The sequence below is a fragment of the Cricetulus griseus genome, chromosome 6 (assembly GCF_003668045.3).
Source record: "Cricetulus griseus strain 17A/GY chromosome 6, alternate assembly CriGri-PICRH-1.0, whole genome shotgun sequence".
Lineage (NCBI taxonomy): Eukaryota > Metazoa > Chordata > Mammalia > Rodentia > Cricetidae > Cricetulus > Cricetulus griseus.
Genome location: NC_048599.1, coordinates 112295984 through 112322891, shown reverse-complemented (window position 1 = coordinate 112322891; position 26908 = coordinate 112295984). Strand labels below are relative to the sequence as shown.

The 26908-nt window shown below is 38.3% G+C and overlaps 1 protein-coding gene across 2 annotated transcripts in view; it reads right to left on the bottom strand.

Moving 5' to 3' along the window:
- Nucleotides 1-10280: 10280 nt before the first annotated feature.
- The window catches only part of Ifih1 (interferon induced with helicase C domain 1), a 53421-nt gene continuing 36793 nt past the window's right edge, over nucleotides 10281-26908 (bottom strand). Inside the window, exons 8-16 of one of the 2 annotated variants that reach the window (XM_027420315.1) lie at nucleotides 25602-25718; nucleotides 23235-23358; nucleotides 22462-22737; nucleotides 21588-21847; nucleotides 19179-19328; nucleotides 17398-17559; nucleotides 14904-15094; nucleotides 14297-14387; nucleotides 10281-14197 (exon numbers count right to left, since the gene is read on the bottom strand). In XM_027420315.1, coding sequence (XP_027276116.1) covers nucleotides 14018-14197; nucleotides 14297-14387; nucleotides 14904-15094; nucleotides 17398-17559; nucleotides 19179-19328; nucleotides 21588-21847; nucleotides 22462-22737; nucleotides 23235-23358; nucleotides 25602-25718 — 1551 coding nt within the window. In that variant the 3' untranslated portion in view covers nucleotides 10281-14017. The remainder of the gene's footprint in view (nucleotides 14198-14296; nucleotides 14388-14903; nucleotides 15095-17397; nucleotides 17560-19178; nucleotides 19329-21587; nucleotides 21848-22461; nucleotides 22738-23234; nucleotides 23359-25601; nucleotides 25719-26908) is intronic. The other variant, XM_027420316.2, reaches the window with a different exon arrangement.

Below are 26908 nucleotides of genomic sequence, written 5' to 3'. Positions count from 1 at the left end.
CTTACAAGCCTTAATTTTTCTTTTCCTTGATTCTCTGTATTCTGGTATCAACAAATCTCACATCAAAACACCCCCATTGCACTCTGTCCATTCCATTTCCTTCATGCGGATCCACACCAGTAGACTAGCTGCACACCACTCAACTGTCCTTTCTGCATCCATATTGTTCATTCCTAATAATTCATCACAGCAGCTGCAGAGAAAATCAGTTCCTGTCTTGGCCCTGATGAAAATCTCCAGTGGCTTCTGATCACTTTGGATTTAAATGTAACCCTAGACAGTAGCCATCAGAGTCTTGTGTGACCTGGCCCCTCCTCCTCTCCAGCTCCAATAGCTGCAGGCCATTCTTAGCTGTCCTAGTTAACCACACTGACCTTTTCACGAAGTTCTTTGACTATAATGCATTTTCTCTATTTGGGGCTCAGATCATGTTATTGATTTTACCTGGGATACCCCACTTCTCTCTTTAGGTAGTCATCTGACTTTGCAGAGCACCCTGTAAATGTTACTTCTACTTAATCCTTTTCTGAACTTTCTCTTCTTTCAGCTCATGTTTGTCTCCCGCATAACATCTGAATTATTAAATGGCTGATAAATCCAGTGGGGACTAATTATGTAGTAGACAAATCCTGAACTGATGAACAGGTGAAATGAATAGATGCAATGGAGTATAGAAAGCAAAATATATAAAAATAACTAGAAAACAGGTTTGGGACTATAAGAAATGTTCACCAGTATGTACAGGTTAAAAACATGGAGTTTGAGGAAAGTTAGTATGAATGAGGGGAAATTAACATAGGGGGTTCTCCAGAGATGGCTTTATAGAGCAGCAAAATTTTACTCTGCAATGTTGTATACTTAGAAGAAATTACTATATGAAATTTAACTTGGTGGGAACAGAGATGTCATACGGGACAGTAGTTCTAACAACAAGGCTTCAGATTGGGAAAGACACAGAAGTGGTGAGTTCATATACCAATTTGAAATTCATATTAGTAATTGATTTAAAATGTAACAGGAGCTAGGCATGGTAGCTCTGGCTTAAAATTTTAGGCCGAGGCTGATCATTGAGAATTTAAGGCAAGGCTACACAGTAAGTTTAAGGTCAACCTGGGAAACTTGGTGAAATCCTATCTCAAAATAGAAGTACAAGAAGTTTGGGGATGTATGTAGATTAGGGGTTGCCTAGATCATGTTGACTAACATGTGAAAGACCCTGGGTTTAATCCCTAGTATTGTATAAAAGAAAAAGAAATGTAGTAGAACTTACACTCTTTAATACTCTGCTATCTTTCCAAACATTGAAAACACATTTCTTGTGAAATGACATAGTGAAGCACACATTTTTGTGTCTTTCAGTAGTCTATCAAATATTTGTAGTTGTATTGTCAATTTTGAAGATAAAAGAAAAATCATTTCTTTCAGCTAGGCCTAGAAGATTAAGTGTGAGAAGATGCTATTAATATCTAGTATCAAAGATAACGTCCCTAATGATCAAGATTCTTACCTGTATGTTGCTGGCAATCTCTATCTATATCAGCTAATTATCTTTTCATACAGGTATCTGTCTACATATCTATCATCTATACATATCTATCAATTACTGCATGTTCTGAAGGTCATACCATTGGAGGTATCACAAACCTTGTGGGGCTATGCAGTATAGCAAAAACTAGAATATGAACTTCTCAGTTTCACTCTATGCTCAACAATCTCATTCACAAACATGGATTCTGAGACTATCTTGAAAAATAAACTGTTTTGGCTGTTGGTTTAACTTTGATAAAAAGATTGTAAATACTTCTATTTCATTTAAATATGCAGGCTTTATAAATTTTATAAATTTAAGAAAAACTTTCATAAAAAAACAAAAACAAACTTGACCATCCTGGCTAAGGAAATAATTCATAGGGGAATTCTATGCTTAAACCTAGAATTCTATATTGACACTTTATAAGAAAATGTGTCCTTATTTGCTTTAGGGTCTTAACAGGGACATTAACATTTTTAAACATTTTATTGACTCTTTGTGGAGTTTACATCCATGCATCTCCATCTCACTCATCTCTCTACCTTCTGCCCTTGCAACCTCCTCCCACAAGATAAAACAAAATAAAATGTAAAAGAAAGGAAGAAAGGAAGGAAGGAAAGAAAGAAAACTATCTTGGCATGGAAGCTGTAGTGTGACACAGTGAGTCATACACCGTTACTTGTAAGTGTTCCTTGCTGAGTCTTTGGCTGGGCACTCTTGGGATTCCTCTTGGAAATCCTGTAGATGTCCTGCATCATGGAGAACCTGTAGCTTGGATCTTCAAGCCCTACCCCTTCACAAGATCCAGCAGATCACAGATGGAGTGGCTGTTGGACTGGGCCACCTCTTGGGCCTGGGTCTTTACTGGGTTGGTCATCAGCTAGCTCGTACTCATACGCAACACTAGGGTGAGCTCTCCAGTATTGCCCAGGATAGCTCATTCTAAGGAGTAAGCAGCAAGTGGTGGAGCCAGTTCTCCAGCTCTCATGCCCTCTGGGCTGGCTCAACCACACCTATACCACCAGAGCCATCTCTACTGTGTTGCCCAGGTGAGGTGCAGGGGCCATTTTCCTAAGTAATGCAGCTGGTAAGAGACCTCAGGGGCCAGCTCTCCTACCTGCCATAGGCAGTGTGTGTGTGTGTGTGTGTGTGCAGGGGAATCACTCACACCACCATGGCAGATGAGGGGTGGGTTCTCATCTCTCACACTCACGTTCTCAGTCCAGCCACCCCCCCCACCACACACACACACCACCAATCAACTGAGTCATCTCTACTGTGCTGCCCAGATGAGGTGTAGGGACTGCTCTCCCAAATGCTGCAGTTGGTGAGGAGCAGACTCAGATTGTGGTAGAATATTGTTTTAAGGTTTGTAACTTTTGTTTATGCTGCATTTGTTTAACTCTGTAAAGCTGTGATTCTTTGCAAGGCAGGAGCTGCCAATAGCAAGGCAGGAGCAGGGATAGGCCATGACAGCAGGCAGAGAGTATAAATAGAAGGAGAAACTAGGTGAGAAGAGAACAAGAGAACAAGAGAACAAGAGAACAAGAGAACAAGGAGAGGAGGACATCAGGGCCAGCCTCACAGGCACCCAGCCAGCCATGGAGTAAGAAGGAAAGTAATGTATGCAGAAGTAAGGCAGATAAAAACCCAGAGAGAAAAGGTAGAAGGGCTAGAAACAAGCCAAGCTAAGGCCTGGCATTCATAAGTAATAATAGGACTCCATGTGTGATTTTACTTGGGAGCTGGGTGGTGGGACCCTCAAAAAAACCAAAGGAGCAAAACAACACACAACATCAGCTCTCTCTCCAGCTGCATGGAGCTATTAATAAGTAGGGAAGAGACTCTTTCCCTCATACTCATCACCACATGGCAGAGGAGGGGGTGCAGGGCCAGCTTTTCACTCTCAGGACCTCAGGGCAAGCTCACCCAAACGCCACCACAAGCAAGGATAGCAGTACTGTGCTGCCCAGGCAAGGTGCTGGGCCTGCTCTCCCAAGTGCTCCAGAAAAGTGAAGGCTAGGGCCAGCTCTTCCATTCTCATGACCCAGGGTCCTGATCTCTGCCTGATGCATGCAGCAAGAAACAAGGGGCAGCAGAGGGGGTCATCTCTGCCTCACCCACACTGCCACATGACAGATGAATAGTGGGGCCAGCTCTCCTACCCTCATGCTCTCAGGACACTCACCTTATTGGGAAACTGAAGAAACCTTAAACAGTTTGTGTGTAACACTGTGGACAGAGCTTTGCAGCTAAGCTGTGTTCAGTAAATGTTGGTTGCTTTTATATTAATCGTATTTTGAGAGGCCAATATCTTCTATGTCATCAGCACATTTTAAACTCACAGGAGCAGTGGACAGGGGCCAGGTCTATATAGAGGGGTTTAGGAATAAGGTCTTTCATGAAAGATAAGCTTTGTCTCTTCAGTCACTGGGATGATTTCATAACTGTTTTTAATTAAGTAAATAAAATTGTTTAGTTATAAAACAATTCAGTTCACTCTCTAAATTATTTGGGTAATTAATTGGTCAGATGTGTTGAATCATTTCCTGTGTGAAATGTAATGCCTTAAGAGTAATGCATGAGTAGTTGGCTATTTGAAACTTGTAACTTCTTCCAAACTAAATCTCTTATTTCTTTAATGATGATTGTCCCAGTCCAAATCAATATAGAAGAGGAAAGCACACAGTAATTTAAACAGGTAAAGTTTCAAACAAATCTAACCTCGGATGGGTTTGGAATAATAGCTAGTTTTAATAGCTAAAGCAGCTAAAAGGTATACATACTGCGGACAGAAAACTGGCTAGCACTCTTTAAACTATGATAGAACACCTAAGACCAAGATCTAGACTTTTCTAGAGGAGGTAGTGTGGGCCATTGGATAACAAACATTCTGTGAAGTCACTACAAGTTCTTGTAATGTGCCAGGGGAAACTTCCCAGAGGATATCTCCAGAGACATTGAACACAACTGCCTAAGCAAGTGCCAAGAGAGCTGCCTATTGCCGAGTACTGCCAGTAGCAGGCTCCTTCTGAGCACTGGATGCTGGAGCTACCTGTAGTGCAAGCACCCAGGAACCAAGAAGCAAAACTCTTTCTTCCTGCAGTGTCTTTTCAACACTTGCTACTGCAAAGCAGACGTAATTAAAGGGCCGGGATGCATTTTCAGGGAGGTTCCAAAGGTTGTGTTTGGAGATGAAGAGGCAATTATGATGGTTGCTGGCATGTTTTTAGATATTCTGATATTATAATAAAATATTCACAAAAATTATCTCCTTCCCAAGCCCTGCTTCTAAGTCAGAAAATACACCTATGGCTTGACATCTATCAAGCTCCAGATGGTAAACGGGCAGAGGCAAAGGATTGCACATGGAATCCGTATAAAAGAAAGTCTGGCAGAAAAGGTTAGGGAGAGAAAAATAATGCCAGGTGATTTGAGGGAGATTACCTCCAAGAATTTGAGAAAAAATAGAGGTGGTATATCAGCTCATAGAATAGTGAATGGTTTTGTTTTTGAAAAAAACAATTCAAAGCAATTAAGAGACTTGTGTGATATGCAAGTATCTTCTGCTTTTCCTACATACAAGAAGTAAATAAGTAAATATTTAAGTTAGTTTTTTATTAACTTGGTTGTTAACAATTAGTTTTCCCATATATGGAGAGACTCAGCCTCATTGGGTCAAACTTAATCAAACTGATCATAGCATTAGAAAGTTTTTTGTTGTTATTCTGTTTAGCTGTTTTGTTTGTTTTTGAGAGACAGAGACAGACAGACACACACACACACATGAGAGAGAGAGAGAGAGAGAGAGAGAGAGAGAGAGAGAGAGAGAGAGAGAGAGAGAGAGAGAGAGATCCCTGCCTGGCTTTAAATTCATTCAAGATAACCTTCCTGCCTCTGATTACAGGCACAAGCTACCATCCCCATCTTCTACAAACTTCATGAGTACACAAATACAACAGAGCCTAGCCTAATACCCTGCATGTGTTTACTAAATAATAGTTTTACGTTTGCTGTTTCTGACTTAGCTAACACAATTCTCTGCAGAAGTCTGAATTTCTGAGGAGCTGCTGGTGAATTAATTGAAGCAGATTTAAAAATCATAACTGATTTCCTTAAGTCTCTACGTTCATCCTCTAATCACAGTAGACAGCCTAGTGGCTGATGACAAGAGAATTAATCCCAGATACTGCTGCTGGGTTAGTACCTTAACTTTAAGGTGGGTCTTTTCATTCATTTTTTACATTTCTATTTTTGCTTCCCAAAGGAAGTGATAGCTAGGCTCTTTGTCCAGCCTTAGACTGACTACCTCTTCATTTATGCAGTCATCCTCTTCCATCTCCCAAGACACCTCTCTCCTTCTGTGCTTTAAATATTTCATTGCTTCCTGACTCATTTTTCAGTCTGAAAATGTCTCGAGTTTTGAACCCATTGTTAAAACTTTTTTCATATTCCTTTTTCTTCTTTCATGCGAATCCCTTTCATCTATGGTTATTTCATCAATTACCTCACTTCACTTTCACTGAACAATGTCTACTAGGCTCAGTTTCATAATTCAACCAAGCTGAAAATGCACCATAAAACATATTTAAATTTTAAAGCATTATTTGATAGTAATCACCGCACTTTGTGAATAGAGGTCTCATGAAGATGTACATGCATCCAATCCTGAATCTTTCCATCTGTCTCTCTGGCTTCAGAGTGAATTCTGACAGGGTGAGTGTTCACTTCCCTAGAATGGGTATACCCAATGCCTTTAATCTGGGCAGATGACTCTAATGGATCTTTTGCTTAGGCTTTTGTTTAGAAGAACTTGAGGAAAATAGGATAGTTCTCAAGGCGTTTTTGAAACAGGAGGGGTGTGGTCAAAACAGAGACACACATGGTTTTCTTCCCACTTTGGCTCCATTTCAGAGAATCCCAACCTCTGCTTTATCAGAATTCCACATCCTTGTTCATTAGGTTTTATTTTCCCCCTTAACCATTCAACTTTATAAAGAGTTAAATCTCATTAATATTAGCTTAATGAGTATGTAGTTAATTAGATAATATTCTTTCAACCAACATTGTTATCTGCACATTACTGACTCTAACAAACTTCTCAGCAATCATGGCTTTCGAAGGAGAAATGCTTTTGTCCTGAATATGTCCAGAATGAATTTTGCTTTCCCAAGGCATAATGATAACTAATAGCAAATTAACTGTCCGTGACGTGTTACAGTTCTCTCCTCATTTACAAGGCATTAATCCTTGACACTCCCCCTCAAATATAGTAACAACTTAGAGGACATTAAGGAATCCCCCAACACCCAAAACTCTAAGGTGCTTGGTTCTCTTTTCTCCATCTTTCTTTAGTATACACTTTCTTACTGGTCTTTATTGATTCTTAAATACTTGGCCAATCTCTAAGCGAATTCTGAAAGCAATGGAGAAATGTTCTCTTTTATTCTTTATTCTTAGTATCTAAAAATACAGTTCCCTAAATTTTATTTAATTCATTAAGTATCTTTGCTGACTAAGTGCAGGAAGAACTAGCATATCCTTTTAAGGTAAGTTTGTGTCTCTCATTTCTTTGTTACTTGTCTTAAGGTGAATGTATTTTAATCTTTTGCTAATATTTCATTTTGTTTATTCTCTTCTTGGCTTATTTATTGCTTTTTCTCTTAGGTATGAAACACAACCAATCCTTTCCTGGGAGTAAAACATTTAAAAATATTTATTTCAATTATTTCAATTTATATTTTATCTCAAGTAAATTGTAAGAATATAAAACTAGGGCTGGGGAGATTGCTCAATGGTTAAGAGCACTGACTGCTCTTCTGGAGATCCTGAGTTCAATTCCCAGGAACCACATGGTGGCTCACAACTCTCTATAATGAGATCTGGTGTCCTCTTCTGGCATGTAGGCAAACATGCAGGCAGGACAGTATATACATGATAAATAAATAAATCTTTAAAAAAAGAGAGAGAGAAATAGATTCTCACTGAATCTAAGGGAAAAAGTGTCTCACAATAAAATAACAATTAAAAAAATGAAAAACTGAAGATGCTTATCACAGAGCTTACAGGATATTACATGAAATTTTCCCCATGAGGTAGTGACATTCAGTGTATTGTGTGTGTGTGTGTGTGTGTGTGTGTGTGTGTGTGTGTGTGTATGTATGTAAATCTGGTTGGCACAATTTTACACAGATTATTAAAATTTTAGAGAGAGATTTAGGATTCACTTATCAAGGGAGATATATTCTGTAAAAAAAAAAAAAAGTTAAGTTATAATTTTAAACTCAACACAAATTTACCACAGATTATCAAAGAAAAGTGATACAAATTCAAACAAAGGTCAAATCCTAAGGAAAGGAGTAATTTAGTCTTAGGAAACTCACCTTAGTGTGACACTAGATTGACATTAGCCTCATGTGGGAAAATAGCTTAAGATAACCTTAAGTCAACTATTGTAGTCATTTTAGTATTATAAAAATCCTCAGAGTTTGATAGACATGATATAGTGTTCCTGGCTTGTTTAGTTGTCCAAACTGAAAGAACTAGCCGTCCAGAAATTCAATCACCCAGGATGGAAGACATATAAGCTCACAAAGGACAGCAGAAGACCAGTTGTAAAGGAGTCATTGATGTTAGGAGTAGTCATCTTTAGTTAAGTACTTTTAATTGTAACCAAATGAATCACTTGAACCTGTCTTCATACTTATCACAGAAATTCCATTTTTAACATTTGCATAAGATAACTAAGGAAGTAAAATATATTCAAGTAACATTACAGCCCAAGTATATTATTAGACACATGGTTAAATATTGTTTACTATGATCAGTCTTCTGCCCATGGTCCTACTTAGGACCTGGGCTTTAACTGTATTTAAAACTTATAAAGTAATAAATAGAGCTAACCTCTATTCACATTTCATCTTCAAGAGAAGTGCTAATGGAGTTAATTTGGGGTAAAGACAAGCTGACTTACAGGAACCCATTCTACATGGAGAAATACCTTGCCCAGCTTAGACACAGGGTGTGGGAGTGGAGAGGTGCCTTGATCCTGCCTCAAGGAGATGATGGGACAGACTCAGTAGACTTCCTAGGGGAGGCCTTACCATCTCCTTAAAACAGATGTGGGGGTAGAGAGAATGGCAGGAGAGGAGGGAATGGAACTGGGATTGGAATGTAAAAAATAAATTAATTTAAAAAAAGAGAAAAAATTCACATAAACAAAGACTTGGTAAAACTTGAAAGTTTTCTAAATATTGCACAGAATATCTACAACATTTTCATATTTCATATTTTTAATGATTTTTTTATTCTAAGATTATTATGTAATTACACCCCCCCCCAATTCCTCCCTCCAACCCCTATCATGTCATCCTTATTCTCTTTCAAATTCATGGTCTCTTTTTTCTTTAATTGCTATGTGTATTTATTGTCTATGTGTATTCCTAAATATATAAACACAACCTGTTCAATTTGCACTGGATTTGTATGTGTATAACAATTTTACTTATATGTGTATATCTTCAGGACTGACCATTTGGTATTGGATTCCTGGTCCAGGCTGGGAGTTAGTAATAGCTCTGGGGGTTGGAACAGATGTGAGGAGTGGGGAGGATCAGTCAGACTCAGCAAGTTAAACCCTGGAGAAGGATCCATATTTCACATTTTGTATCTTAGGATCTGAGAAAATGTTTAAGGACTTAGGAACAAACAGAAAGCAACTATAAATTGTGCTATACAAGCATTACTAATAATAACTCAGTTTCTTTTTCTTATGTAGTTCCTAACTCAGTCATTGATACAGCATTACTATCAGTTCCTTAGGTGAAGACAGAACATAATTAAAATCATTCTTAGATAGACCTAGTTAAGTCTGAAAGCCATGATTGAATACAATACTTATATTTATGTTGATCTTTGTTTTGCACAGAGAGACTAAATCCTCCCTTTAACCACCATGAATGGCATATTAACAACAGAAATGCTGGTTATAACTGTTTCTTGGGATGGCCCCTCTATGATAAGTGTTGATATGCCAGACTCCAATTTTGCATGCAGTTTACTTAAAGATCAAATGCAGATCTAAAACGTACTATTACTATGCTCTTTCTGCATCTTTGGCTGCTATAGAGGCTTCAGCTCTTCTAGCAACAACTACTGTGGTCTAAGGTTATTTCTTATACATGCTAACTGCTGGCATTGTTCAGTTCAGTGCCTATGTTTCCATGATATCTCTTCAAGGAAGTTATTATTTCCTTTGGCTTCAAAGAGATTAGTGGCTTAATCTCAAAGTCCCCAAACTAGTAATGACCCACATCTGAGTTTATTTTATTCCACACTCTAATTACAAAAACAAAGATGTATGTAGCAAGACTAAATAAGGCAACAATAAGTTTCTAATTAACATCATGATTCTTAGAATTCTTAGAACAGCATCAAGTCTGTGTCTTGTTTTGTGCTTATTGCTCTGACTCACATACTTGTTTACCAATTTCATGAGTGTTTATGCTAAGAGTGAGTGAGCAATACTTTCCTTACAAGTTCTCTCCATTTCTGTTCTGGAAATGCAATGTAGCTGAATTCTGGGAAGTGACATCTGGATTTTGTTTTCGAAAAATCATGAAAGATATATGCTGAAGGGGAAGTGGCAAAGAATGATTTCATATTTATTTGAGTAAGGATCAGAGTGACCAGAAAAATATTGTAGCAGGAGCATTAGCTAAAGTACAAAATGACAAGGGTACCCAGGAGGTGATTTAACTTAGACAATGCAGATATTTATTTTTCTCTTTTATTGTTCTTTCCTAACTTCTCAATGTATTTGAGACTCTCACATCTTAAAAGCCATAATGGCAAGGGGAACTCCGACTCTTCCTTGGCATCATCAGTTGAGTTGAAAACAACATCTGGGACTTGTTTTCTCCAAGGCAGTACTTTCTGCTGTAGTGGCTATTGAATTACAGAGAAGAAAATATCTACTTCTTTTATAGCATATTTCACTTTGAACACTTGTGATATGTACTATTAGCTTTTGAGAAATCATTTCATATTTATCAGCTATGCTTTAGAACAAAAGTACAGACAGGGAGCCAGAATCCCAAACCATGAAAATGTTAGGGTGCTTAGGAAACTTTAATCCAACCACTTATGGTTCATGAGAAAAAACACGGATGTGTGTGTGGTATGACATTCTGAAAGCCATTCAAACAACTAAAGAACTAAAACTAAGGCATTCTAAAGTCAGACTAAGGACATTCATTAATCAACTTTATGATATTAAGGATTCTACACTATTCAGTAATAATTATTCAAGATACAACAACTATAGTTGCTTTTTAATAAAATATATCTTCTATAGTTCAAGTTTCCAGGTGTCATCACATATTAAATTATACCATATCTGAAATATATACTTTTAACTTTAAAGAAGCAACAACTCTTTTTATTGAAAAAAATGAGATAACATTGACAAAAAGCCCAATATTTGTTGATACCTCAAAAACAGAGTACATATGTTACAGTAATCCATTTAGATATCTTAGATATTTGATTTCTTGCATGGTTTCCAAAACATTTTAGAATAGAGAAATACTTTAAATACAGTCAGATGGAATTTTTACGGTATTTTAAGAAAACTAACCCTTTGTGCGTTTATATTCCCAAGAGCTCTGATTAGTATATTCGTCTCCACTCAGGTCTCATCAATGAAAGATTCAAAATATCTTAATATGGGATTAAGCTAATAAACCAAAACCACAAAAGAATCCTGTCTTCATTCCCTTCTTCATCAGAGGTAGTTGTTTCTGTGGGACAAGCCATCCATGAGACTTGGTGTCAGTTACATGGCTGGTTGAAGTTATGGTCTCCAAACATGGCTCTTTTGTGACAATGGAGAGGCTCCATTACTGCTGGGTGCAGGCCCGGTAGCGAAGACAACTGGCCCTGTTTTTCCATCTCCAAATAACATATTTATTGTATTACCCTCCAGGGTTGTTACTCTTCAGTCAGAATGTTGGCAGTCTTTGTTCTTCATTCCCTACTAAGCCCTCAACATCAGTTCCTTGCTAAATCCCATGTAAAGGCTGGAATGACTGCAAGCTACTCTGTCCGTGGGCACTGGTAATCTTACATGCATTAGAACTGTTCTCAATGTAGCCACTACTCTGTGATTAGGTCGCATTCCAGGATGGTACTATGTTTGCAGAAGCGAAGGCTGAGGAAGCAAGCCTGACACTGCTTGATGCTACATTTAGTAACACTGCTTACTTTACAGTGCTTTCTGTTTGTCAAAGAGCTTGGCCATGAATGTACATTATATTAGCAAAAAAGGAACAAATGGGATGATGGTGAAATTCTAAAATGACCCCCAAGATTCCTTCCCAGATTATGTCAGTTCATAATCATATCTTGAATCATCTCCTTGCTTTGAGTGTGGGCATGCCCAGAGGATCTTAGCCCAGATGACCGTAGATCTTATCAAATTGAAAAGTGAGATTACCTATCACATCTGCCTATCAATAGGGTGCCTAATTCAAAACGTAATGTATCGTGTCCCTGTTACTGTAGTTAACTTACTTGAGATTCCTTAGCAGCTTTGAGAGTTTGTCCTGCTGGCCCTGAAGAAACTCATGATATGTGCTAGGGCGGGTTCCTGAAGAGGCCACAGACAGAATAAAGCATTCCTGGGATATGAGAGCAATTCCTGGTGGAAATGTAACAAGAAAGCAGAAATCATAGCCAGGCAGCTACAAGAAAACAAATTCTGAGTGAGCATGGAAGTGGATTCTTCCTTGAAGGCCTCTGGATGAGAACAATCTGGCCGAAACCTTGATTTTGGCCTTGTGAGAAAACTACATCTAGACATTTGACCTACAAAGCAGCTGCTATAATAAGTGTGTATTAATCCATGAACCATATCCATTTGTTGTACAAGAACAGCAAGCTAATAAAAGCAGAGCAGATAGTGTAATCAACATTTCACTCATAAGGAGGAGGTGAAGAAGGATGAACTGAGGAGGGAAATTTGATTGTGAAAATGAGTGACAGAGAGGCAGAGAAATGGCTTAGTGGTTAAGAGTACTTGCTCATGTGAAGGACCATGTTTGATTCCTACCACCCACCTGGTGGCTAACAACCACCCATAATTCTAGTTTTAGGTGATCTGGTGGCTTCTTCTGACCTCCAGAGGCACCAGGCATACATATGGTATATATACATACATGCATGCAAAACTCACATATACATAAAATAAATCTGCAAAAAAAAAATTTGAAAATCAGTTGTACCAGGCTTTTTCTTTTTGGATCACCAACCAGCTCTCAAATCATGACCGGAGACTTACTAGCTTTGATTGATTGGACTTAGCTTAGCTCTTTTCTGGCCAGCTCTTTTAACTTAAATTAACCTGCTTCTCTTTATGTACCTTTTGCCTCAGGCTTATTACCTTTCTTACTTGTGTATATCTGACTTTCACTGCTTCTCTGTGTCTGGCTGGCTGGTGAGCTGCCTGGCTTCTTGCCCTGAGTATGTCCCTCTTTGTCTCTTCCTTATTTTCTCATTCTTCCTTCTCCAGAGCCTCCTCCCATTTATTCTCTCTGCCCTCTAGCCCTACCTATCCATTCTCCTACCTAACTATTGGCCAATTAGCTTTTTATTAGACCAATCTGGTGCTTTAGGAAGCAAGGTAAAACAAATGCAACACATCTTTACATAATTAAACGAATGCACCTTAAACAAAAGTAACACACCTTTATACAGTTAAAGTAATATCCCACAGCATAAACAATTGTAACACATGTTTGCCAAGTTAAAATAATATCCCACAGCAATTAGTGATAGAACTGGCTGGGATTAGTATACTGGATTCTCATTTATATTCTGGTACTTTCCACAACACTGTAACACTCTACACTAATGAGTATTATTGGTAAATTTTCTTTATCCCTACTATTTTAGTTACTTTTCTATTGCTGTGATAAAAATGCTCCAATCAAAGTAACTTGAGAAGGAAGGATTTCTTGTAGCTCCTACTTCAAGGTTATAATCCATTACCATGGGGACATCACAGTGGCAAGAGCTTGGGGTATCTTGTCACATTGCATTCCACAGTCAAGAAGCAGAATTATAAGTGCAAATGTGGTCCCAGCTAGTTTTCTCAGTTATATATAGTCCAGAACTCAAGCCTGGAGAATGGAAGGCCCCACAATGGGCAGGTCTTCCCACCTTAGTTAACTTAAGACAATCCCTTAAGGGCATTCTTAGAAGCTCATCTCCCAGGTGATTCTAGATCTCAGGAAATTGAAAATTTAGATTAACAATTACATTTACAACCAGTAAGAAGTGTGCATTGTGTCCTTTACATAAATTAAAACAAAAACAAAACCATCATTTATATATTCTGGCATTAGTTCAGTGGTATAATGAAAACATCAATCAAAATCATATTAAATTTTGAGTTGGCAACATTTTAAAATAATCACGAATCAAGATCTAGTCTTCATCACTACACAAGCAATATTCTGAGCAATCAAGATCAGGAAATCTGACAGGCAATTCCACCCACTTCTTATATTGTTTCTTTGATGAGTTATTTTTGAACTCCACTACAAAATTCCTTATTTTGAGACAAGGCAAATCTAAACCTTTGTGCACCATCATTGTTCCCCAAGCCTAGAAAACAAAAGAGAGAGAGAGGAAAAAATCAAATGCCCATTCAGTTCATCATTCCTTTTGTTCAAGGTAAAACTGAACCCACTAGAGTTTACTCACCTGGCCACATTTGCAGATAATCTCTCCATTTGCTTGATAATCAGCAAATTTCTTTTGCAGTGCTTTGTTTTCTCTTACAATGTAGAGTCTCCTAAAATGATCACATAGGAAGGATCACTGGTGAGACTTGACAAAATGACAATATGCAGCCATGGGTTCATCATAGTGGACTTGATGATCACCCACATGGCTTGGTTATCTTGTACCTTGTTCTTTCTCATCTTTTTCTCCCCAGGATTTCTGTGACAAATCAGATGGATGTCACCATCCTAATATACTTCACAAGTGCCACGCTATCTCCGGGTTTCCTTTGAAGTCTGCTATTATTTTAACTTTTCAGTCATTCAAAATAATTGAGAACAGATATGGACATCTGTAAATTAAGTATCTTGTATCCAAATGGCTTTGTGTCTTAGCTTTACTCTTTGTCTCAAGGGAGATTACTTTAAAGACAGACATAAGAGATGAGGTTATATGTGAGGGACTACAAAAGGGAAAGTTGTGAAGAGAAAGAAAATCTTACTTTCACTATGCAAGCAGAATGTTTACAATGCCATTAACCTCACCTCTACTAAAGAAAGTTAAACATGGATCTTGATGCACTCACTTGAATTCCTGTGTCATGTTGACATGGTGCATCTTCTCAATTACGTGGATGTTTTCCCCTGAGCAGACTAGCATACTACAATTTTTGCAGAGTAGTGTTATTAATGATGGATTGTTAATGTAATGTTTTGCAATACTTCTTTTGACTTTCATTTTCTTTTCCAAGATACTTTGTACCTGTAATGCCAAAATCTGTGTGGAGAAGAGAACAGTGAATTATATATTTCTCATAGTTTTGTGAAGTAAATGAGATGAAATTTACATATCTTAGATAGATTGTACTCTAAAAGATAAACATGAAGAGACAACAGCACCAGATGAACTTAGTATACCATCTTTTACTATAGTTAATGACAACCGAAGTCCAAATACAATGGAAGGATGGAGTAAAAGGTCAAGTGGTGGGTGATGTTTGAGTCCATTCTAGATGTCTGATATAATTTTAACTTTTCAGTAAGACTGACATTTTATGACATGCAAAATAGACTTTGTCTTATGTGTCCACTCTCACTTTTTATCAGTGGTTGCCTGTACACTGTTGAAAGGACATTTAAAACTGGAAGAGTGGAGTTGCTCTCTCAGTAACTGATAAGAAGCAGTTCTTTCTGGGAGCTCTGAGTACAATGACAGTGTACACGGTCCACTTTCTTGCTGTTCTTTCTCTTCCACCCACCTAAGAAGTCTTAAGAGGACAGATCTCTTGCTCAGGGGAGACTAAGAAAGGTAGTCCCTTCTGGGGGCCCTAAATGGCTCATTTGTTATCATTTGAATACTGCAGGCACCTCTATATTCATGCATGAATTGAATCCACAAAGTCTTGTGTTAATAGTATTAGGAGAAGTGAAACTCAATCTAGCTGTATGCTTAGAAATGGGGCCCTTGGGAAAAGACTATCTTGGATTAGAATTTAAGGGGTTGAACCCACAGGATTGAATTATGGTGGCTTTGTAAGGACAGAGAGAGCACAAAGAAGTTTACATACATATGCATTCTTGCCATAATGTGATAACAGATCAGGGGGTGAGGCCTCACAGAGCCTTCCATGTTCTTAAGCCTCATGGCTTTAACTCCTGGTCAAATTCATAAACCTCTTTATGTTATAAATCACCCTACCTTGATTACTTCGTTAATGTAATGAAAGGCTAGCTAGTACAATGTTTGAGTCTACAGATGGGGAGACTCTGACCTATGAAGAGTAGATTGTCCTATAATTGACCTAAACAACTTAGTCTTAAAACATCAGCTTTTATAAGAATCTCACTGGGTCATTCTCTTTATTCATAAATATGAGGGGATAACTTCATAGTAAGATTATTTAGTGAAAAATGTTTGGTTTGCTTTATATTTAAGGGGGTTTAAAATGCACATTTGTATGAAAACCTGGGCGAGGAAACCTTGGAGTTGATTATATACTTTGCACACCAATTTGAAAGCATCCCTTCCCTAAAACTCTATTTAGGGTAGAGCCAATTCTAATGTTAAGAAACTAACATTCACACCCATATGCAAGGGTGTGAATTTTCTTCTAAATGGATTGTTTGCTATTATAGGAGTTACAGTCTTTACTTCAGTGGTACGAAAGTTTCCTGAAATATTGTATAAATATATTCCTTTTCCCCCCCACTGTGTTTCTTCACCCAATTCAAATGACTGTTAGTAAACTGAGATTCAGCCAAATGACATATTGCATACATTTTAATCATTCAGAACCAGCCTCAATGTCCATCTCTAAGTGGAACTTCTCAAAAGTAGCCACATAGTTAAATGTTTTCCATCATACCCTACTAGGTTGAGTTTTTGTTTCGTTTTGTGTGTTTTTGAAATAGGAATCACTTTGTAGCCCAGACTGGCACTGAGCATAGTATGTAGTCCAGGATAGTCTCAAACTCACGGGGTAAGCCTCTTGCTTACCTCAGCCTTCTGAATGTCGGGATTACAGACATGAACCACCAAGCCTGGGTACACAATCCTATCCTAATTCTATACCTCGTGTGTGATATGCATAATGCCGTTAAATTTGTGTTTATTGTTGTTCTTCCCCCATCCTCACCAGCACACATTGCTATCTCTACTTCACATGGCAAGGGTATTATATTTTGTTTGTCACCATGATCTCTGTTTTTAGAATAGTGTCTGACAGACAATAGTTGTTTTATAAATATTTCTGTGTTTGTACACATGGATTGGGTCAAATTGAAACTACCAGGTAGATTTGAGTGAGTGGCACAAGTCTTTCTGGAAAAGAGCAGCCTAAATTTATATTACCAAAGTTGATGTTTGGTTTCCTGGAAGGATCAAAATTCCCCCATCATTTCCTGCCCTCCCATAGATCTTGGGGCTTTTTGTGATTCTGGACTAAGAACAAATCTTCACATAGGAGCTGATAACTCAGCACAATTTTTCTATCTGGAGAAGTAGCCACACACACATCAATGGCAACCAAATGTAGCCATTTTCAGATGAAAACCAAATTCAGCAGTGGCCAAGAACAATACCTCACGTGCATACTCGTCTGGCTTCATATTTTGAACACGGTTTATAGCTTTATACATCATCTTCTCTCGGAAATCATTAACGATCTCCCGTTCAGTAACTCCCGAACCACTGCTGGTAACCAGGACATAGGTGCTTTCATCAGCTCTGGCTCGACCACGGGCCTGAGAACATAAACAAAGGAAGGAAGAGAAGTGCTGGATCGGTCTTGCTGTGAGTGTCTGCGTTTGGGACTGGGAGGATAGTTTTTGGTGGGTAACCCAGTCTCCAAATGATCTCTCTATTCTTAGTAAAGGTAGTTATTACCCATGGCTTGCAGATAAACTTTTTCAAACTTAAATGTTCTTTAATGCAATGTTCTAGAATGATTTTGGCAACTCTAGGAAGCCAAAATAATATACCACCCTTATAGCCCCCTCTTCACCCTGAGCAACTGAAATAAACCACGAAAACCCTGAGCAGTGGCTTGGACCATCGAAGCCATCTATTTCAAAGGAGGATGAATGAGGACAAGGCACATCTCTGACCTTGGCATCAGGGTTTCTGAGCACAGTAAAACATTTCTGGCAGCCCACTTTGGACTTTAAACACATTTCTCCAGGAAAACATACACAATAAAGAGCCAAATTTCTGAGGCCCCCATAAGAAGGTGAAAGTTAGGCACATTACTTTTTGTTGTTGCTCTTTAAAATTTTCATTTGTGTAAACAACAAAATACAATGATATCCACTTCCCAGGTGCCCCCTCCGACTTCTCACAGGTCCCTTCCCCTCCTCTACATCCACCTCCATGCCTCCTTCTTGGATTTTAATTGCCACTACAGCCATCCATCCAGTGCTGCCCATATGTGCGTGGGTATCACACCACTCAATCACACATAATCAACCTAGCACTGACATGGTGGAACTCGCCAGACCTGAACGATCACTGGGAGCGATAGGGACACATTGTTAATAGTAGAAGCTTGGGTGCCTAGCTCAAGAACGTAACTATCAGCTATTCTTAGGGCAAACTGCTTTCATATTGTAGTCAGAAACCCCTGACTTATGGATCACTTCCTGAAATAACCTTGCTTTCTAGCAGGATAGCTGCCATATGACCTTCCTCTTCAAAAACTTGTTATCCACCAAAGGATGAAATAAAACCCCTTCCATCTTTAAAGAATAATTCATGTATTTTCTTCATGATAACTCCTCTACATACAATGAAATTGTTAGTGAGAGCTGTGAAATGTGGGTACCAACTGAGAATTATTCATTTACTTATTTTATTTGTAACCCTACTAAATATTTTATTAGTGAAAACTAAATGTATAGAAAAGTTGAGTGCCTGGAGGAGAAAAACACAGAACTGCAGGGCCTCCTGAGGTCTGAATGGGTTTCTTTGTCAGACATTTGTGGACAGTGTGGTTCACATTCCTGATCCCACTAGGGGCTCGCTGACATCTTAAGACTGAGGAGGCCTCTTCTGAGCCTTGCCACTGGGCCAATATTATACATGGTCTTGGAAAATCTCAGGACATAGAAATAGCAACCAAAGTAGGCAAGTAGCAACCAAGTTAGTCAAATTCTAAGAGGTTGCCATACTAGTTCAACAAACAGCAGTCGTATAAAAGGCTTTCCCTTGCAGTTCTTTAAGTTTTTTTTTTTTTTTTTTTTTTTGTGGTAACACAGATGTATACTTAAAGCTAAAGGGGTTTTGTGATGTTTTAGTAAAAGGGAGGAATCCACACAGGAACACAGAGATAAGAGGGAACCCATTAGGTAGCAATCTCTGGGCATACCTGGACCATGGCTATTTCATTAGTGACGAGGCCATAACGGATAACAATATTGCATTCTTTGATATCCAGGCCTTCCTCTGCCACTGTAGTAGCGATCAGCAGATTTATTTTTCCAGTGCGAAATTTACTAATGACTTCTTTTTGTTCATTCTGTGGAAACATTTTAATAAATTAAATTTTGTGATGCTAAACACATTCAGATCTTCTAATTAGGAGAAGAAATAATAAATTGCAACTGGTCAGTGTAAATCAGAGGATTAGATCATACATGGATTTGCTGCCATCTGTTTTTGGCAATGAACAAAGACATGATGGTGAGACAACATTTGATTTCCAATCTGGGATTACCACACAATAACAAAAATATTTCCATCCTGCAGTCTGGAGGTGGGAAGAACGTTCTTTATGCCAAGGAAATAAATTGATGGGCGATTTGGGAGGAAGAAAAGGGAGAGGTGTGGCTGGCTGAGAAAAGGCTTGGCAGGGACAGGCTAAAATAGGGTTTACCTTTCAAAACATTAACCCAAGAGTCTGATATCTAGGGACCAAAATTCACTGAACCATTTATATCAGTTTTGAGACTGAGAAAATTTCCCATGGATATTACAGTTGGTCACTTTAAGAATCATTGGAGAGATAGGGAGGGAACACCTATGGAACATTCCAGAAAGAATACAGGGAGGGGAGCTAGAACAGGAGGAAGCAGCACTCTCCTTAATTTTACTTTGAGGAAGATTCAACTTTGGTCAGAGGAAATGTAAGTTCTAGTCAAAAGACAATCTAAATGGAAAATGGATGACTATGTGATTAAAGCCTAATCATAGCAAGTATTTTTTAAAATGTGAACTTTGGAGGCTAATATAAGTCTATTGGAATCTGACCTCTAGCCTTTACACTGGAAAAACAGCTGAGCACAAGCACCATCTGACATGGACAGTCGATGCTCCTTTATTTCCTCATACCCCTCAACAAAGCTGCTGGCTTCTGGGGCATTCAGTGCACACTTTTATCCTTATACAGTAAGCAAAATTAGCCTTCTAGACTAAGTGTCTGTTGTCTCATGCCCTTTCCTTTCTTATTAAAGGTAACATGAGCTTTTGTTTGTCTCATCACTGTGGAAGAACATGATAGAAAAGTCCCTGACAAATCTTTGGCCACTTCTACTTTATTCTTTCACATACATTGATTAAAAAAAAATCACATCTTTGGTTTTAACATACATCTGTGCCTTCATTTGAAAGAGTACTTGAATATGAAATTTCAGGCTCAGGGTTAGGCCCTCAGATCAGTTATGTGCCTAACCATATCAGGATGGACGAGTCAGCTCCAGTTCACACAGTGAACCTGCAGGGCTGTCAGCCCCTAGCTTTAAACCGCATAAGGACCTACCCCACTACCACCACTCCCCGGGGAATGAGCAGCTATTGAGTGTCAGAGTGGGAAATTTCAAGTTCTCTTTTCTTAAACTCTATATGGATTTGTGTGGCTCCAAGCCAGGACTAAGTCCAAGTATCAGGGGAAAGCCTGGAGATTTAGTTAAACACAGAGATGTCCGGCCACTTGTGCTAGGTGCGTCTTCGTCTTTCTTATTCCAGGGGGAGAGCAGCCTTATATACACTTACAGCACAGAGGAAAAAAACCAGATGTAAGAGCTTGTGGAAGAAGAGCTTGTGTTTTCCCAGGTGTAGTGGGGCGAGGCTGGGGGTGTAAGCCAAGACTAGAAAACAGGATGCACCTGTGGTTATTGGCTGACAAGCAACTCACAGAGACCCCAGGGGGCTGGGGCCCAACAGATTTGGTTTGTTCCATTGTGTTAAACAATGATGGCTATCACTGGAACATCCCCTACTCAAGCAAGACTCAAGGGAGATTTAGCTTTCAGAAGAAGATTTAAACAATTTACGAGTTGAAATGTTTAAACAGTTTACAAGTGTCTTTTTTCTCTCAGAAGTGGTTTTTACTGTGCACACAATAAATAATATAATTTTTAAAAAATGGCAAAGGAACAGAAACCTCAAAACTCTCTCCCTAACACAGCCAATGCATGAACTCTTGCAGGTTCTTATAGATTTCACCTTACAAACATTTGCTGTACAGTTTTGTTTGTAATCCACACATCCTGTGCAGTTTTGAATTCCCACTGGATTTTATATTGCAAATATTTCTTTGTGGTGTTGTTAAGGTAAATGTTACTCATTTTTACAAGAGGCACCAAATTTCAGAAATTCCTGAAAAGCAAGGGAAGTTCTGAAGTGACACTTAACATATTAGCCTGCCATTAACTCAAAATGCCAGATACCAGGGATCCCTGTGAATCTGTTTGTGAGATGGTGAAAGAATTGAGAAACGTTACAAGCAATTAGAGAAGACAAGCTAATGGAAGAAACAAACCCTAAAAGGATGTTGTACCTGTGTCATGGGTTTGACTTCACTGCTGTGTCCTGCTCCAATCAGATGATGTGCTTTGACTCCAACTTCTGCAAACTTTTCATTTTCCGTAATCCACTGGGAAAGTGCATAGGTGCTCTGCCGAGTTTTTGTGAAAATAATTCCTCGAGATGATTCCTCAGTCTTTGTGAATTGTTCCAGTATAGTTTTTCTTAATTTAATGAGTTTTTCATTTTCATATTTTGGATTTTCAGCTAGTTTTTTCAACATTTTCTTGTTATCTTTAAAAATAATTATTAATGTTATTAGCTTGATTTAGCTACCCCACTAAACACACACACACACACACACACACACACACACACAGACACACACACACACACAGACACACACACACACACACACACACACACACACACACACACACACGCACGCACGCACGCACACACACACACACCCTATTGTGTACCACACATATGCCTAATTTCTATTTGCTACTTAAAGAAATGAACTTAAAAACTATTAAAATTAAAACTATTAAAAATAAAATTAGTTTTGCATCAATAAGCTAAACAAAAATTTTATACTGGCAGTTTTTACATAATGATGCACTAAGACACGACTCATCTATAGGTAAGCTTGTGATACATTTAGTGCTCAGATTATTTAATGAAATAATTGCAATTGTCTTGGCAATGAAACTGAATGATCAGATGATTAATTATGATCACACAATTAAGTTAACCTGTGATATCAATTATCAACCATACCCTTCATGAGAATTCTTTTCGTTTAAGATGAATTTTGAAGGTGTTCTGGAAAATTCAAAGAAAGCAGTAGTCCCTGTCTGAAGGTCAGTGCAGGGACATGGGCTCTGCCTTAGGCTGAGTCTTACCAAAGAATAAATTCATGAGAAATTCATCTGTTTCATCCAGTTTCAAAGATTTCTTTACATTGTCCTTAAGTTCCTCAGCGTGACCGCTAGCGTCATCTTCACTCTCATCACTGTCCTCTAAGACTGCCAACTTCTTTTCTTTCTCGTCACTATAGAAAGTTTCCAGGTGGCTGTATGCATCAATCATTCGGATCGTGTCGTTGATTTGGAGGGCTTCATTGTACTTCCTCAAATGTTCTGCACAGACACGGTTTTTGCGATTTCCAGATTTAGCGGCTGTGGAAGAATAAACTCTGTGAGTGAGGCAAAGGGCAGAGAATCATCCTACGATGCGTTGTAACCTTGAATAGGTTATGGCTCAGAAGCCAATCTCACTGTGGTGTTGGAATGGGCAAAGCTCCATAGGTGCCATGGGTTCTGAAGGGGTTGGTTTTCAGTGCCAAAGCTTGCTGCTTGAGCTCAGTGTGAGCGGGACTTGTGGACCTGAACCATATCTGAATAGCTTGAAAAGCACGTCAGGGAAATTGCCTTTGGAGACAGAGCTGTTGATAGCTGCCTTAATACTTTATATATAATAAATGAAAGTGAAAACTGGATGAATTGACACCTCTTTCCTTAGTTGAGGAGCTTGAACATGTGTGGGCTTGCCCTACACACAAAACAGAAATTCTACTGGATGTTCCATCTGCCTTCAGATTGCTTCAGAGTCTGAGAGGATCTGTAAAATCATGGTGTAAACAAGGAAAAAACTGTTAGATCAAAACCCAAATTACCTTTTTTTTCCATTAGAATGGCCCATTGCTCGTAAGGTTGGGTTCCAAAATCTGACATTGGACTCATTTGACAGTAAGTTTGGATGCTTGTCATAATTTCCAGAAGTTTCTCTTTAAATGGATTCTAAAAGCAATTGTACACATATTACTGGAGTTGTTTGAAATGGCATTGTATGATCAGCAAGGTGAACTGGGGGTGGGGTGGAGATGAAGCACAGTCCTGATGAGAGCCCTCTTGGCTTTGGCAGGCGGGCTCTCCTTGGAGTCACTGATTGCTCATTATTTTCTACTCCATTTGCTCGCACCCTGCCAACCCAGAGCCTGGGAACAGCCTTTTGGCTACTCCAGTCCCTCTCTCTGCTAGAGGCCAGCTTGGGGACAGAGGTGATTCCCCGGTGTTCCTGTTCCTTGGAGGAAGACCCATTTAGCAACGGGCTGTCCTGCTCTTCAGAGCTTCCTGACAAAGGCAGTGTACACTCTTAACCGCTGAGCCATTTCTACAGCTTTCCAAGCAGTGTGAGGCCAGTGTTTCCAACCAATAATTTTGCAATTACTGAATACACACAAAAGAACCTTAGTATCTATTTGTCATCATATGCAGAAATTGAGACCAGTCATAGTCTTATACATAAAAAGTGTCTAAAAATATTTAAATTGTCCTTGGGGTTTGGCAACAACTTTTTGGGAAGTATATAGAAAAGCAATTGTCATTAAAACAGACAGTTAAAAAAAAAAAAGAAATGGCATTGTCTGTACTAAAACAATTTACAGGGGCTGGAGAGATGGCTCAGAGGTTAAGAGCACTGCCTGCTCTTCCAGAGGTCCTAAGTTCAATTCCCAGCACCCACATGGTGGTTCACAACCATCCATTATGAGATCTGGTGCCCCTTTCTGGTGTGCAGATATACATGGAAGCAGAATGTTGTATACATAATAAATAAATAAATAAATAAAATCTAAAATGCAATTTACATATTATAATTTAACTGGTTCAGAATCACTAGCTAGACAATGTAACAGAATAGTCCATGACCACTTCTTTGTTCACTACATTTGGTTTTATCATTTTGCCTCTACCTTCAAGACACACCAATCCTGACACCAAAAATCTCTATCATAAAATTGCCAATCTAAATTTTTTAAAAAGTGAAGTGAGTATTACAAACCTTGAAAGTTAAAGGCAATCACAAATGTTTATTAAATCAATGTCACAATTATTTAGAAAGTCTTTAATTGTATTTAGATCACATTCCTATGTGAATATCAGGTTTCACTACTATTACTATTACTTCCCCCCAAAAAAGCAACTGGCATCATTTGGAAAAAATCCAGATATGAAAGCATGTATGTTCCATGATTCAACTTGGATAAAGTTCAAAATCAGTCAAAACTAATAGTTTCCCTTGGCATAGGGACTGGAAGGAGAAGGAGCTTGTAATTATCTGAATTTATTTTATGATTTGTCAATTTATGAAAATCCATGGTCACATTTTGTGCTTTTCTCTATGCATCAAACTTTAATTTAGAGTAATTTTAAAAGTTAAGAAAAAAAGGAATGGCAATTCTTCTCAAAAGAAAATCCAGTGAAATGTCTTTGGGTGGTGATGAATAGAATCATGAGTTTGAGCTTGTCAGGTAAATCCCAGTGACAACAATGTAACAGTGAGTACAGTGTAATCAACATGCCAGCATCACTCTATTTCAGAGTAAAAATAGGTACACTATAGAGGTACACTGGTTTGGTGCCTATAACATCTTGAGTATGACTGCACACATATCCCATCATTTAATTCCAATAGCCTTATGAGGTGGGTTCTCAATGGAATTAAACTTATCATACATAGCTAAAATTTTTCAAGGTTTTAATTCTACAAAAGAAAGATTTGGAATAATCTACCAAACATGACATCCAAACTGGCTATAAGCTGGTTTTTTTTTTTAACTAGTGAAAATATTCACCAAAAAAGCATCAGTACATTAAATAATTCACTTTTCTACAATCATTGTTTTCCAAAGAAAGAAAATACACAAATGAGAATTTCCTACTGGTACTCCCAAGTGCTACAAAATGGCTCCCTCAAACTTCAGAAAAACCAATCTTGTAAAACACCAAGACAGTAAGAATGTATTAACACCTATAATCCCTCCAGTTTAGCCATTCAATGCTCCTCAGTCCAATACTTCCACTCCTCCAAGAATCATCTGTAGCTAAGTACTGGTGCCTTGTATCAATTTTTAAAAGTATAAAATGATGGCTTTTTGATAAAAATGTTAATGGAAATATTTGGTCAGTCAATGTAAGATAACCCCTGCCATCTTTCAATTCAATATAGTGTTGACAGACAGTGTGAAATGTTTAGAACATACTTCTCTGGTGTCATCTGCAATCACAAACTTCTTGCATGGTTCCTTTATTTGGTGTTTAAGTTGACCGAGATTCTCTTTCACTGTTTTAATGGTAAATGCATCAAGATTGGCACATATCTGGAAAAGAGACACTTTAAGTATTCTTACAATTGAATGCATATTTTTGTGTCAGCAAAGTGTAACATGAAGTTTTTAGCATAAATATATAGCATAACATTTTATTCAAGTAATATGCAACATTATTTATTAACTGTAGCATTTTAGCATTGCTTACTATGGATTCAATCAATCAATGATCAATAATATTCTGGTATCTTCTAAAAGTGTGTTCTAATTCCTTTTTTGTCCTTTAAATTCCATTTTGTAGATGTTATATAGGACTTAGCCTCATTCTTTTCTACATACAAAGAGAACAGCACAAAGGGAGGGGCTGCCTTACTCTTTGTGCCTAGATCCTAAGTAGAAGTTAGGCTTTTACTCCCATAATAAGTTATATTTTGGAGACAACACTCTTCTGAATGGTTTTTAATTTAATAATTTCTACTGAATTCAACCTACAATGGGAGGCTTCTGAGGACTCTGATGATCTCACTTGAAACCAACAGCAGCACTGTAAATGGCACCCCCATATGGGGAAGTTGATGAGTACATCTTTAATAAAAGATCCTCCTATTTCTATTTCTCATTCCCCCCACTCACATCCCCAAAGCCAGGGTAAGACAGGGTCTTACTCAGCAGCATTAGCTGGCCTGGAACTCACTATGTAAACTAGCAGCAATCTGCTTGGCTCTGTTTCCCACTTGGCCAGAATTAAAGGCAGGAACCACTGCATTTGCCTCTTTCCTCTTTTAACTTGAATAACCTGTATCCTAAACTGACACATAGTGGAAAAAGACACAGAAAGCAAGCTGCTTTGAAAGTCATGGAGTAACAAGCCATCAGGAATGAACATTGTCAACATTTGTAGTTTAACTATGTTTCTTTATCAAGAAGATCATGAAGTTCAAGTGCAGAAGCGACGACGTAGCTGCACAGGCATTCTACTCAACCCAAACCTCATTAATTTTGGTTGTGAGCCTAGCCATTAATGGCTGAGCCATCTCTGTAACTCTTCTCATTAATTACATCTAGCTTCATAGCAATTATGCTATCGCTCTGTATTGCTTGCATTTATGAAGGATATCACATGTTGTAGAAAATTGAGGCTAATTTCTAGAGGCAAAGCAAATAGCCTTCATTTCACTGATGACATTGGCACTTGAATTCTCAACACCATTTAAAATCCTAAGACATAGACACAGCTTGTT